This window comes from Sciurus vulgaris, assembly GCF_902686455.1.
Source record: "Sciurus vulgaris genome assembly, chromosome: 1".
NCBI lineage: Eukaryota > Metazoa > Chordata > Mammalia > Rodentia > Sciuridae > Sciurus > Sciurus vulgaris.
The window spans coordinates 175360732-175376380 of record NC_136461.1 but is presented as its reverse complement, the minus strand read 5'-3'; the positions used below and the strand labels follow the sequence as shown (position 1 = coordinate 175376380).

At 38.5% G+C, this 15649-nt stretch overlaps 1 protein-coding gene and 1 pseudogene across 3 annotated transcripts; both read left to right on the top strand.

Moving 5' to 3' along the window:
- Positions 1-320: 320 nt before the first annotated feature.
- Positions 321-1194, top strand: LOC306665286 (proteasome subunit alpha type-2-like; annotated as a pseudogene). The gene is made up of 2 exons: positions 321-341; positions 504-1194. The product of its transcript is annotated as a proteasome subunit alpha type-2-like (transcript).
- A 6199-nt stretch (positions 1195-7393) lies between these two features.
- On the top strand, positions 7394-15347 carry ZNF706 (zinc finger protein 706). Of its 2 annotated transcripts, none has more exons than XM_079103233.1 (4): positions 7394-7659; positions 10872-11008; positions 12854-12961; positions 13588-15347. In XM_079103233.1, exons 2-3 carry the CDS (start codon positions 10874-10876, stop codon positions 12947-12949), a joined length of 231 nt encoding a protein of 76 aa, XP_078959359.1. In that variant the 5' UTR covers positions 7394-7659; positions 10872-10873; the 3' UTR covers positions 12950-12961; positions 13588-15347. The 2 variants fall into 2 exon arrangements, with proteins under 2 accessions (XP_078959359.1, XP_078959360.1); XM_079103234.1 differs by lacking the exon at positions 7394-7659 and adding an exon at positions 7771-8016.
- The last annotated feature ends 302 nt before the right edge of the window (positions 15348-15649 follow it).

The window sequence follows — 15649 nt, the reverse complement described above, 5'->3', positions numbered from 1 at the left end:
GGAAATGACTGAGTGATGACACAAGAAGGCCAATGCCATTGAAAGAAGAATTTATTACTTGAATTTCCTAGAGAAGGAGGCATGCCAAGCCACACAGGGCCACATGGGGAGTACTGAGTTTGGTCAGGAGGCAGAAGGAGGAAAGATGAGTCTAGACCAGAGCCTTTACTGGGAATTCCCAGAGAAGGCAAAGGAAGTCAGGGTAAACAGCATAGGGCTGGCCAGTGTGAATAACTTCAGGAGGCTTGGAACAATCAGAGTGGTCTCTAGGGCCAGTCATCCCTGGTCCTGGAATGACTAAGCAGGTTGGCGATATCGACATGGGTGATTTGGTTCTCCAGGTAAAGATGGCAGAGCACAGTTACAGCTTTTCCTGACTATATTCAGTTGAGGTGAAACATCATACCCAATATAAGAAAACCACCACTGAAGAATTTTAAATAACAACCAGGGAAGGATTCTGGTGTGCCCATTTTCTTAAGGATCAGTAATGTCCCATTTAGTTGTCCTATCTGACTACTGAAGGCAGCCCCCCTGGTAAACTTGTCCAGATTGAATATGCTTTGGCTGCTGTAGCTAGAGGAGTCCCTTCAGTGGGAATTAAAGCTGCAAGTCATGTGGTATTAGCAACTGAAAAGAAACAGAAATCCATTCTGTATGATGAGCAAAGTGCACACAAAGTGGAACCAATTACCAAATATAGAGGTTTGGTCTACAGTGGCATGGGCCCAGATTACAGAGTGCTCCTGCACAGGGCTCGAAAACTTGCTCAGCAATATCATCTAGTTTACCAAGAACCCAACCCCATGGCTCAGCTGGTACAGGCAGCAGCTTCTGTGATGCAAGAATACACCCAGTCAGGTGGTATCCATCCATTTGGAGTTTCTTTATACTTATCTGTGGACGGAATGAGGGACGACCATATTTATTTCAATCAGATCCATCTGGAGCTCATGTTTCCTGGAAGGCCACAGTCATGGGAAAGAACTATGTGAATGGGAAAACATTCCTTGAGAAAAGACATAATGAAGATTTGGAACTTGAAGGTGCCATTCATACAGCCATCTTAACCCTAAAGGAAAGTTTTGAAGGGCAAATGACAGAAGATAATATAGAAGTTGGAATCTGCAGTAAAGCTGGATTTAGGCGGCTTACTCAACTGAAGTTAAGGATTACTTGGCTGCCATAGCATAATAATGAAGTGACAGAACACTTCAGAATTTCAGATAATCTGTCTACCTAAACATGTTTAAAGAACATTTTGTCTGGCAAGCTTTTTGCATACTTATTTCTACATGATTTAAGGGACTGAAATTTTTAAAAATGACATTTATAAATCATAATAAACTATTAAATAAAAAAAAAGAAATATTGACACGGCATATGAAAGTTAGATAAAGGAGGTGGTTGTGAGTAGACCTGGACTTGGTTGGTTGGGATATGAAAGTTATTCTTAGGTAAGTTGTATTATCTTTAGGAATTAGCCCCAGGAGGGATTGTCTCTCTCCAGGGATATAAACCCTGAGCCCCATGGCAGATCATAAGATAGAAAAAAAAAGGGTCATGATTAGCAGTCACCAGAGTTCCAACAAGTATTTCCCCTTAGTTCATGTTATTTTCTATTTATCCCTCAACTGACTAGTTCTCCTCTATGGAATACAGAAATTTCTCTCTTTTTTTTCAAATATGTAAGTAGTAGGCAGCCCTGTTTTAAATTTTCATACAGATGGAGTTTGGAGTGACTTTTACTCTGCCTAAATAAAGTTCACTTAAAACCCATGATGTTCTGTTGAGTCATCAAGTCACAGAAGTCCAAGGACTAAAGGGGTCTTAGAAGTCACTCAGTTCAACTTCATTTTCCATCTGGGGAATCAGTCATTAAACATTCTTTTGAGGCTTAATGGCTTAAATAACATTAAAATCAAACACAGAATATAATTAAGCATGTGATTAAAAGAACTAATAACCACACCCCGCCAAAAAGTGGTTAAATTTCAGAGTACAACTAAAATTTTTTTTCCTTTCATTGTCTTCTCTCCTCCAAAGTTATAAAGTAGAGATGTTTTTGTCAAGTTTTTGCAGATCAACAGAAGTTAGGAAAACTACAGGAGCCATTCTCAGGACATATTTCTGTATATGGGCTCATCCTGAAGTCATCAGTGCAGTCAACAGACCTCAAACAGTCAAGGCCACCCATCAGGCCAACATAGCTTCATGGCTAAAAGGCACAATCCCTCACCCAATAGACACCTGTATGAATTCCTTCCTGGAAAAGAATGAATGACTCCATTCTTGATTTTCTTGTCTAGTTGTGGTCCCTACCTCCCTGCTTAAAAGTAATAATAGAAAGACAGCAAGAATGGCTACATTAAATTTAGATACTTTCTTCTCCCTAGATCATTCAGCTGCCTGAAAGTCTAATAATAAGGATGGTGGAACTGGGGATATACTCAGTTGGTAGAGTGCCTGTCTCTCATGCACAAGGCCCTGGGTTCAATCCCCAGCACCACAATAAAAAAAAAAAGGATGGTATGCAGGGAACTAGAAAAACAGAATGGTGGAACATGAAGCATGTCTTTCTGGAATGAAAAATAGAAACTCTAATTGCAGGGAGATGCCAAGGGTACCAGTGATGACTGATTGTCATCATACCTGGACCTACATACCTTTCTGAAGTGCAGAGTACTATGAAGACATACATACTGCCTAGAAACAAATATGGTGAGAAGTCTATCAAAAATAAAAATCATTTCTTTAATTTAGTTATCACAGTAAAAATGCACACAGGTTAAAAATTCAACTAGTTCTAGAAAACTAGTTATGAAAAAAACAAGTTTTCCACCTACCAAATTTCCTCTTCTCAGCGGTTTTAAGCATTTTCATCTTCAATTTTAGGCATTTTCTATGGATTTCCCACTTTGACAAATGGCAGTGTAACTCTCTTTCAGCTCCTCCCCAACAAGACATACTCTAGGCCCCACCACACAGACTTTACATTCCTTTGTACTCTCTAGAAACTTTTATTTGTAGTTAGAATTGTGGTTAAAGCCTTATTTACATTATTTTCATTATGTAAATGCTATTCATTGCTGAGTCATGGAATGCACTATGATGAACTTGTCATTCTTGTGTAACTTTTAATCTTTCAAGTAGCTGATCATTGTTTTGCTTATTCTTGACTTTTTTGCCTAATGTGCTTATTACAATTAAACCCAAGTTATGCAATCTCTCTATAGTTCACACTCCTAAGGCAATCTATTAATTTCATTTGCTGAAAGGTTCTCCTGCATTGAACTATGCTGACTGGTTTGTTTAAGAGTCTGCAGGCTGCCATCTTGAGCTCTACATTCTCTTCTTGCATGTTTCCTTCATCTCGCAAGTGGGTTGAACTCCTATTTCCTGAATCCTGCATCACTCACTTTCCCTGTTTACTCCCTTACTTTGGCAGAACTCATCTACTTATAAGTTCAGTAAGGAAGGGTGCACATAAGTGAAATAGTTCAATACCTAGAATGTTATATTTCTTTCTCTATTGTTTTCTAATGTTCAATATGACTGTTAGGAATTCCAATGCCTTTCTGTTTTGTTTCTGTTTTGGCAGTGCTGAGATTGAATTCAGGGCCTTGTTTATGCTAGACAAGCACTTATCACTGAGCCATGTCCCCAGCTCACCATTTTTGTTCTTAATTCTTTGAAGAAACTATTTTACTTTTCCCTTTCTGGAATTTTAGAGACTTTTCTCTTTGTTCCCAGTGTTGTGAAATTTCTTGGTGTGGGTTTTTCCCATTCATTGTGCCAGCACTTGTTGCTAAGATTTTGATTAATCCATGGTCATACAGATTTATTCCTATATTTTCTTCTTAGGATTTTTATATTTTTAGGACTTTGACCGATTTTGACCTTTTTTTTTATGTGACACACAATTGGGATCCACCTTCATTTTTTTACCTGTGGATACACAGTTGTCCCAGCACCATTTATTGAAAAGATTATTCTTTACTTTTATTGAAATTTTTTGACACCTGTATTGAAAACCAATTGACTAGATGCTAAGGTTTATTTCTAGATTCTTGATTCTATTCCACTGATGTATATGTCTATTCTTAGGCCAATACCACACTGTCTTAATTACTTAATACAGTTTTGTAGTAGTTTTTTGAAATTGGAAAGTATGTCTTTCAACTTTGTTCTTCATTTCAAGATTATTTTAGCTATTCTGAGTTCCTTGAACTTCCATATGGATGTGGAATGGGCTTGTTGATTTGTTTAAAGATGCCATTTGGGGTTTTGATAGGTACTGCACAGAATCTATAGATAAATTTGGAGATTATTTTCATTTTTAAAATAGTAAGTCTTCTGATCTTAAAAAGTTAGGATGTCTTTTCATGTATTTAGGTCTTCTTTCTTTCAGCAATGTTGTTTCGTGTTCAGAATAAAAAAGTTTTACACTTTTCTTGGTAAAGCCATTTCTAAGTATTTTACTCTTTTGAATGCTATTCCAACATATCACATTAGTTTTTAAACCTATATTGACTTCTCTGAAATCAAGCTATGTCTTAAAGTGTTCAAGTATTATATCATAGTTCAGTTGATTTTTTTTTTAATATTAGTGGACATAATGTTACAATCAACCTTAGATTCAATACAATATGGTATCAGATGTGAAATGTCTATAAAACATCTAAGTGGAGATGAGCACTAGGCTTTTGGAAATGTCAATAGGGAACCCAGAAGAAAAGGCAGATCTACAGATAGAAATGTGGGGGTCATCTTAAGTTTGGTATTTAAAGCCACAACAATGAGATTCCTTTAGGGAAAAGAGCACAGAGAAGACGAGAGGACCCAGGTTGCAGCCCCAAGAAATTTATGTCAATAAATAGAATTTGAGTAGAAGAGGAGGAACCAGCAAATAAAATGTTTTTGAGATTGTCCCTATTGACAGAAGGTCCTATGGGGACAGGACTTTGTCCCTTTTGTTCTCTAATAAACCCCTGAGTTGAACACTTTACTACATTTAGATATTAACCTACATGCCACAGATAAACTGGAAAAAGTCATTTGGAATAATCTATGTCTACTTTGGAAATAATATATTGATTTCTCACCATCTCTTTTTATCTCAGAAAATCCTACATGAATACAAATAAATAAACCTTTCAGGTCTTCAGAGAAGCATTTTAATCTGATTTTGATTGTGGACAAAAACTAAGCAAGTGATTATTGCTCAATTACCTAGAGTAATAGTCTAAAGGCAGAAGAGAAAAACCAGTCAGAAGTACTGTAGCACTCACAATTAAAACCAGAAATGTGTATAAAAATCTCCTAAGGTGTTCATATTCCATTTGTTATCACATTTCTATAACATAGGCAGGACAACTTAAACAATAAGGACACCAACCGGTAGTCATGCTAATTCATCTGCTTTTCATTTACCATTTATCACTTCACTGATGTTGAATCTTATCCATTTCTATTCCTCACATGGGACCATTACACCATATCCTCTAGGCAGTGGTTCTCAACCAGGGGACATTCTAACCCCAGAGAACACTGGACAACATTTAAAGATATTTAGCTGTCACAACTAAAATGGGGTGATACAGGCATCAAGTGGGTAGAAAGCAGCGACATTGCTAAACATCCAACCATCCCAGAACAGACTCCCACAAAAAACCATCATCCAACCCAAATATACGTGGCATAGAGATTGTGAAACCCCACCTATGGGCTAAGTTTCAATGTATATTTATGTGTACATGAACTTTCTGGGGGCAAGTCTATAGCTCTTACTAAGTTCTCAAAGGAGATATACCTCAAAAACTTAAATATTGGCTTTTATGGAAACATCATCTCGGCCATAGTATAAAAAAGAAAGACCTATTAATTCCACTTTACAAACAGAAGTCACTTATCTAATTAAGACTTATCTATGCCAGCCAGATTTCACTGTCCACTGTCATTCATGGATTTCCCATCTCTAGGTCCTCCAGGTAACCCATTCCTTAATCAGCAGGAAGAAAACGATTATGATTTCTGATACCTAAGTTACAGCTTCATGATAGGATACAGTTCATTTAATCAAAATCCACTCAGTGCCTACCATGTTTAACCACACTGCTAGTCAATGGGCCTATGGTGATGAACTTACAACTTAGTACCAGAAAAATATTAACAATATTAAAATGTGTAATTTAAAAGCCAATAAGGAAGAGTGTGAAGAGTGAAGGTCAGAGGCTGAAAGGATGAGCAGGGAGGACTGCACGTTCAAGGTCACTGCACACCATGTTCCATTCAGTATTTGATTTCACTCAAAATCCCATAGGCAACTAATTCCTTGCTGGCTATTTAAACAAGTCTGTGATATCTATATCCCAGTTCAGGTAATTTGGAATATGTTCCTATTCAACTAACATTTCTTAGTCATTGACAAATTTGGGAGACTCAAGGCTATGGACCAGGTGAGAACATCAAATGCACAAGCTTCCTTTGAGGGGAAGGTTCATCAATGGACCTAATTAGAAACCAAAGTTGTAGAGGGTTAAAATAACGAATAAAGCACATTTCTAAAATGCCATTTCTGATCATCAACAGACGTAGGTAATTACAGTCGCTATCAATAAGATATTTGAAGTTTACTGTCACTGCCAGTAAATCGGAGGAGGGTGAACTTTACTATCTACCCTCCCCGCCCCCACACATGAGCTACTCAGTAAGCTGTTGGTGATCTGTCTAAAGCGGCCAAGGAGGAAGGGCCAGCAATTTTTAATGCGGCTTCAGTCTTAAATCTCGAACTCGTTGGTAATAATACTGGGGGTTTCCGTAGGAGTGAGGTAAAAGGTGACTGGTGAGAGAACAAAGGCGGCGCGTCCCCGTAAAAGGCCGTCGGGCCCAGGCCTTACGGCAGACGGGGGCCGCGAGTAGAGGGTTCCCGGGTGGGTGCCCCGTGCCGCGCGTCCCCGGCGCTCCTCTACGGGGTCCGCCCGGGGCAGGCGCCTCAGCTGGTGTACGAAGGGCGCAGCCAACTCGGGCACGCCGGCCGGGAAGGCGCTTGAGAAGGGACGTGGGGGCCGAGGCCAGCCGCCGGTCGAGGTAGTGAGCGGGCGGGAGACTTGTGAAACACGCCGTGGCCTGGTCCCCGGACAGGACCGAGATCACGAGGATGCCAGGGCCGGTACCAGAAACCGCCCAGAGAGCACGCGGGGAGGGAGGAGCGCCTGGGGACAGAGGGCGACATCCCCTGCAGTTCCCGTCCGCGAAGCCCCGCCCCTCGCGCTTATGTAATAGGGGCGCTCTGCCATTGGCCCTCGCGACCGGAAGGGTGCCGGCGTGCGAGAGGGGTGGAGCGGGAGGCCGCCGCAGGAAGGCGAGGGGGCGGGGCCGCGAGGCGCTGGCGGCGCTGGGGTGACTGGGAGCGCGGTGCGGCGTGCGCGAGCACGAGGCCGAGTAGCCTGCCTAAGGCTCAGGCGGCTTCGGGCGCGCGCGGCGGCGGCGGGTGTGCGAGGCGCGGGCTGTTGTGTTCCCGGCTCTCCTCTTTCCCCTCCTTGGCGGGTAGAGGAGGCCGAAGCGGTGCTGGGCGCGCTCCCCCTTCCTTCCCTCCGCGACTTTCCCCGGCCCTCTCGCGCTGCGCGGTCTCTCCGACGCAAGACTGTCCCGGCCCGGGTGAGCGGCGGCAGGGGCGGCGCTGACGCCGCAGGACGCTCGGGAATCGGGGTGGGGGACGGCCGGCGAGGGGCGGCGGGGACCGCGGGGCGCGAGGGGCGCGGGAGCGCCGGCCTCCCGGGAGGCGGCGGGGCCCTTCCCAGCGCGGGCCGCGGGAAGGAGGGGAAGCTCGGGTGCCTGCCAGGCCCTGCAGGTGGCCGGGTCGCAGGCCGGCCGCGGGAGCAGCGGTAACCTTACCCGCTGGCGACAGCAGCTGGTCAGTATCTCGAGGCCGGGCTCCCGGCGACCCAAGGGGCCGGGTTTCGTCCAAGGCCTCCAGCTGACAAATCTCGGGCCCAGGTCCGTGAGGACTGGCGGGTAGGTGAGGGCTATGTGGTCTTTGGTGGCAGGAAGGAGGAGGGGGCTCACTGAGGCGGGAGAAGACCTAGGAAAGGTGCTCCAGGCTGCAGCTGGGGTATTGGAGTGTTGAGTGAAGGAGCCCTTTACTCTGGTGATTTCTCCCGCCCTTCTCCCCAGGTGGATATAGTTTTAAACTAGGGTCAGGATGTTGAGCACTACTGCCTGGGCCTCTTCCTTTCAAAAGGTTACGGATAATCAGCCTACTTCCTGAATCCAAAATCCTTTTCTGCTCTTAATAACTTGGTTTGCTTTTAAAAGGATCTTTGGAACAGGGCTTACTTGTTGCCTCCTGCGAAAGCTCATTTTGAAGAACTCGTCCGTTCTATTAACTACTTCCTTTTTTGCAGCCCCCTCGGAAAACCGCACTAAATTAAGACTTATTAAATATAACTTAGATTTTAGGTTATTTGTGAACTATTTCTTACCCTTCAATTTGTCACATTTAGTCAGGGAGCAGTTATGCATACGATTTTACAGAAAATTCGATTGGTTTGAGAACCAGTCCTAAGTTGAGCTGTCCAAAAGCAGGTGGTTTGTTCGTTTGCATTTTTGCTTTCAGAAGGGAAATCAGTGCAGTGTGCTGTCAGAAGTTAGGGGCCCTACCCCATGCTGTTAACCTGTTTGGCAAAATTTCTTCTGCCTGGTTGACTGTCTCAAAAATAAGAACAAATGACAGCTGCTTTTTATTTGTTAAAGTTCTTATTTTTGTTACTGTTAATATGTGACAATGAAAAATGGGTTAATCTGTCATGTAATGTTTTATTTTGTTCATCTTATGACATTGCTAGTACAATCACTGCATGAAAATGTCAAAATAGTTAATAGCTTCTAGATAGCAAGGAAACTTATGGAATTAGTGGTCTGCCATTACTTAAGATTTTTCTCCAGTATAACAATTAGGATTTTAATTGTTTAAAACAATTTTATCCAGAAAAGCAGTGTATTAACACATAAAATACATTGGAAGAATTAAGATGAAGATGCAAGAGATAACTGGATTATTCTAACAAGGTTCTGATACTAAGACATTGAGACTGTAAGAATGTTACAAAACATTTGTGTACATAAAAATTGAACTGCAGTCATCCAAATATACTTTAAGTACACTTTCGAAAAAATAATGCCATTTGACTTTAATAAGGCCTTGGTTTAATGAAAAATTGAAGCATAGTTTTAAGGGCTTACAGATAGTAGTATTCACCATTGTTTGGTGGGAGTGGGGTTCTGATATTAAGCTAGCATACTAAACATTTTTATAATTGGTAAGATCTTCAAAGGCTTTGAAGAAGGAAAAAAGGAAAGTATTGATTCTGTTCTATATTGTATGACTTTCAGTTTGTAATGCTAGTGGAAACTTATCAGTTTATTTACTTATTATGTCCCCCACCCCCTTTTTTGGAGATGGAAGAGGAGTTTTGTGTCTATGAAATGCTTAGACCCTGTAATCATTATCTAATTAGGGTTCCCATCAGAAAAAGCAGCTCTTTCCTGGTGAAATTGATGTCAGTCCTTGTGTATTCATGTTCTCCAGTGATTTAAAAGTTTAAAAATTATAATGGTAATCAAAGCTATATATAGGAATTCTACTTAGGATCCAATTTTAATATATTTTTTAAAACACTTGAGACTCATTATAGATGCTTTATGAAATTTTAACTTGTCTAATAGAAGTCTTTGGTTTTAATGAGAAAATAACTTTTTTCAGTGGCAATGATTTTTAATTCATATATGTACCCTTTTGATCATCAGTAATAAAATGTGGTACCTTTCAGCTTTGTAAGAGTGTCCCTACTCTTAGACCAGGTTCATTCTCTTAACTGGAAACTAATTAAATCTCATTGTGACCAACTTTTTAGAAAAATGTAGAATGGCACAGTAATTTCTTGAAACCTAAGTATTTAAGAGAACAATTCGCCTTTGGTAACATGATCTCCTTTAGAAGGATTAGTTAAAAGCTCTTATTTCTCTTAAACATTTAAGAATTGCAAGTCACAACAGTAAATACCTGAAAGGGAAAGTAGCTTTCTTTGCAAAGTAACCAAGTAAATGATAGGGGGAGACTAAACATTTTTTGGAAGCTTTTAATAAAGTGAACAATCTTAGATAAATAGCTCAATGAATTTTTACAAATAAACATACCTGTGTAACCATTACCTGGTTCAAAATATAGTACATGTTCAGCATCCTTTAAGCTCCTCTCTGTCCTCTCTTCCTAAATCATTGCTCCATAAACCCCAATGTGACCTCTTTCACTATAGAGCCTTGCCATGGACCTGGCAGTGCTAGGGTTGGAACCCAGCACCTCGCACAGGCTAGGCTGATGCTCAAGCACAGCCTCATACCCCCAGGCTCCTTTGCCTGAATTTTGTATAACATATATTCTTTGTAACTGGTTTCTTTAACTTTGATATACAGACATGGTCTGACTTGAAACAATAATTATTTTAGACTACTGCTTAGTATTTCATTGTGTGTATTGTGTTTGTGTATATCGATGGGCATTTGGGTTGTTCCTAGTTTTGGAACAGGTTTTCTGAACATTCTTGTCCGATCTTGTGTGTATACATTTTTATTTCTGTTGAATATATACCAAGCGAGGAATTACTAGGTCATAGACAACTGCCAACCAGTTTTTTTCAGTGGTTTTTTTTTAGTTTATAATCCAGTAGTATTGTCTGTGAGAGTTTGAAAACCCATACATTTTGATTGCCAAAGTTTTTATAACATTTAAGGGTTTAACTCTGAGATAGTTATTTCAATTACTCAGTATTAGAATAATTAAGTCACTCTAATGCCTCAACTTCTGTTTTTAGATATGGCTCGTGGACAGCAAAAGATTCAGTCTCAGCAAAAAAATGCCAAAAAACAGGCTGGACAAAAGAAGAAACAAGGACATGATCAAAAGGCTGCTGCCAAAGCTGCCTTAATATATACCTGCACTGTCTGTAGGGTAAGAGGACTTGAAAGACATTGCTTGGTGGACAGTTCTTTCATTGTAAATTGATTTGTATAGGTTAAAATTTTGTAACCCTATCAAAATAGATGGTGTATTTGAAATAGTAGATTTGACAGCTTGTTATTTTGTTATCTTAGGAATTTGTCTTAATTCAACAAAACTTTGTGCATGGCTTCTTTGGCCAGACACAGATCTCCATGAGGTGGGAAACAAAGAAGAAAACAAAATCCTTTTCCTTTTGTAGAATAAAGATGTCTACATGAGGGCATGTATTATACCTTGAACTCTGTAAGAAACTTAGGTCTATATTTCTTGATTTTGATTTGACTAAACTTTGTATTATGCTAGGAAAAATACTTATGTATATGGCTTTTACATTTTTTTTTCCTTTCACTAAAATCCATAGTTAGGGTGTTTATTAAAACCATATACAATATATTCATGTTGAAGGCTCTTACTAGAATTAATTTATTTTTATAAATTTAAAGAATTGAACAACAGCATCTGTGGGGTACTTAGCCTGTGTCAGACATCAATCCAGGTATTTTACAGATAGTCACCCATTTAACCCACACAACAGCCCTATGAGTTTCAGTTCTCATTGTACAGAAGAGTAAACTGAGTCATGGGAACTAAGTAACTTATGCAGGCCATTCAGCTAATGAAATAGAAAAGATAGGAATCAACCCAGCTCGAGTCCACCTTTTGGAACACTGTTCCACACTGCCTCTCAAAGTTTTTCTGAAGTCCCAAATCAGGCTCTTGCCTGTTTGTATAAGCTCATTACCCTAATTAATGAAAGGAAGTACCAGAGGGTAAAACAATGGGGTTGGTCCTTACATAATCACACACATATCTCTCTAGCCCCTATTCCTGAGTGGAATCGTTGGTAATGGATGGCAAAGGATCTTGATAAGACATGATTGCTGAACTGATTTTTGTTATCTGTTTAAGTTATAATGGATGAAATAGAAGCTTATAACTACACAAGAAATCTCATTAATAGCTGAGGGTGGCAGTGCTTACCTATAGTCCTAGCAACTTGGAAATTGAGGCAGGAGGATCACAGGTTCAAAGCCAGCCTCGGCAACTGAGCAAAACACAGTCTCAAAAAATAAAAAGAAAGGGTTGGGGATGTGGCTCAGTGGTTAAGTGCCTCTGGTACCAAAAAAAAGCTCATTAATTTAGCGGGAACCTATTACACTAAACACCTTATTCATATTGAGCTTTGACACGTTCAAAATGACGAAACTGAGCAGTTTCTGATTCCCTTTGGTGAAAATGAATTTCACTAGGTTAGTGATGAAGAAATACCTTGATCTAAAAGTACAAGAGTTAGTTCACATATTTAAAGACTCAAAACCTTTTATTTCATGTTTTATATAATTGAGCATGTTAAAGAGTCAATAAATGAAGGTCCTTGCCAAGGAATTCATTGCTATGCAGTGTGTTATTTGAGAGCCGAAATGCCTAGCATTGGGTTAAAAACAAGTCTTAGGTAGAGTAAACTCTGGTATTTTTCCTAGCATGTAGAACAGGAATAACTGTGAAGGTTCTGTGAGAATTGAGGTAATATATTCAGTAAGCATCACTGTTGTTTGCTGTGAATGAGATAAACAAAATACTTTCCTATGTGACTTTCTTCTATGTTAAATGTAAGAATGATAGGAATTTTTTTTGCAAAGTTCCTCTTGATATGCTAGTAGCTAAGTTGTTGGAGCTTAAAGACATTTTGTAATAATTGTCTATTATGAACAAGTTTAGGGTTTTAAAAGGTAACACATTTTTTATTTCACACATGAAGTCCGTTTCTTCTTTTTTGCAAAATTTTTAAATTAGACACAAATGCCAGACCCTAAGACCTTCAAGCAGCACTTTGAGAGCAAGCATCCTAAGACTCCACTTCCTCCAGAATTGGCTGATGTTCAGGCATAAAATTGTTTACAGGTAATTGACCTTTTTTTTTTTTAAATTGGTTTTAATGTCATACTTAAATAGAAGAGCAAAACTATCTTCTTTAACTGTGAAGTCAGTTTCTGCCTTCTGAGTCTTTATCACTGCCACTTTTTAATGTTTAACTTTATTACTAGAACTTAACAATTGTTACTTACAGTTTACTAGAACGCTTTATAATTGTTGAAATTTTTTTCTCAGACCGTTTGCCTTTAATGCCTTTGAAACATCCAAGTTTTTACTACTGTACCAAAATTGGGAGAGAATGGACACTAGCCATCTCTAGCTTAAGAATGAAAGAGACTGACTAGCTATAAGAAAATAGTAATAGTTATTTCAAAGGTTTTTGAGGGTCTTCTTCCCAGAAATAATGCAGACCAATTTTCTGAGCACATCTTTACAGTTATTTTATTTAATGTGCTTATTTAGCAAAGCTACTAAGTAGATAGTACAAAATGTAGTCATGCATTGTAAACTTTTCTGAAAATAATCAGTTTACACTTTTTATGTTTGGGTTTTTTACCCCTATATGGTGGTATGTGTATGTAGTCTTTCATCTTAGACATTTCAAATGCATGTGCAATGGATTTGTTCACTGAAATTTTCCTTATGTTTTATAGGTGAATTCATGACACCTTTGACTCTTCTACTGTCTCAGACCTTAGGTAACAAACCTGCAGCTGCTTTTCTAACAAACTGTTGATCAGCAAAAATAAAGGGGCTACAGAAACACTCATTTTTATGCTGTTCCCTTTTGGGCTTCATTGCAAAGACAATTCTGTGTAAATGTACAGTTGACTCTGATTTGGAAATCTGAAAATCAGTCCATCCTTGTTATAAAAATTTTTTTACAATTGTAATTATATTGATGTTCATATTGTGTAAAATAACTCATTTAATAAAGTAGTACTTTGATTTTACAACATCACAGGATAAATGGTTCTACAAATTCTGTTCTAATTTTCCTTATTTGCCTTATAAAAATTAATGAATTCAGCAACTAGAATTGCAAGTTCAACTTTTATCTCCCTTTCTCAGCTCAGTGCAGGTTCCTTAAACTAGAGCAGACTCATTCATTTAAATTGTGCACATGATCTTATTGGCAGCTGATGATCTAGGTGAAGAATGACTTACCTGCTGCCTTAGAATATTGCAATTATATATCATGCCCCCAATGATCATTTCATGTGTTTGGAATTGAAATGTTTAAATTTCCTGTATGAATTGGGTTTAGCTACAGGGGTGCCCTGTAGATAACTAATCCATTTGTAAAAACAGTTGGATTGTCAGTGAGCCCTTCTAAAAGATAAAGTTCTGAAGTATGTCAAAACAAAATAATCATTAGTCCTATTGTTTAATAGAAAATATGATGGAACAAATGTGAACTGGTAAAAAGGTCTTTTATAAATTATAGTGGATTTTTTGCAAATTGTTCAAGTTCTTTAATTTGAAATTGAAGCATTAATTTTTGAAGGAGTTTTAGGAAGTTACTTGGCCAACTTTGTGAATGAATATTTGCATTAACAAGAATATTGGAATTACTTGTGGTTGGTTAATTCCCAGAATCCTCTCTCCTGAATTGTTGACTTTAGGAATTGGCTTTCTGGTGTTTCCTAAAATCACCATGTGTACAGTATGGCTTCCATTTGAACTAGAAAAGTATTAAAATCAGCCAATATGTTCATTCTTTTGGAACTAAGGTTGGGGAAGTGGTTTTGTTCCGTTGGATAAGGTAAATGCTACCCAACTAAGGAAAACCGAACTTTAGTGTTCTTTTAATTTGCTTTTGTCAACTATTAACTTGTACAAATGAAACTGCTGTAACTCAGTTTAAATTTTAAAATTAACATGATAGGAAGAACACTCAAGTATTTACTGCTAATTGCTTAGAGCCGCATATCTGATCCTGTGGATTACAAAATGCATTCCCTCCTCCTGCTGTAACTCATTGCTGCATTTGTTTTGTAGCTCCACATATTCTGCCCACCTTGTTTGTCTTCACTGTAAGTTTAAAATAAGATGTTTGCAAGGAAAAGCTTCAGTGCTGATAGTTTCTTAGCAACTCCTATTCTTAGACCCTTATTTTTAAAATAGTCCTTTTGTTTCATGTATTTAATTTAATTTCCTAAGTTTCATACTTAATATCTGTTGTTTCCTAATATGTCAATTGCCAGAACATTAGTTCTACCTAATTTCTTGTGGTGGTTGTTGTAGAAGTTCTGGTTAAATTACAGTTTATAAGTTTTTGAAAGTGCTTTGAGCATATGTATGTTTATTTTTAGTAACAAATCATTTAAAACCCATTCACAGATTTTGGTTTAATTTTTTTTTTCATTTGTTTTACTGACTGTAATTCAGAATAAAATTTTTTGTTCTTGTATTTAACCCTTTTTTATAAGCAGCTGAAGACACCATATTTAACTGTATCTCAGTGATAGGGAAATAGACAAATTGATCTTATATAAGACATTAATTCTCAATATGGGGATTATTAGTACAATCCCCTTTTTGTGTTTGAGTTAAATCTATAAGGAGAAAATTCCAAGTCTTAAATATCTCTATTACTTAATTTGAAGATTCTTTAACAGATAATAGCAAAGTTTATTTAAAGACTGTTATGGTGTCTTCAAAAATTTGATAAAATACACTGAGAGAGAATGCCATTCTGTATTTACATTAGTT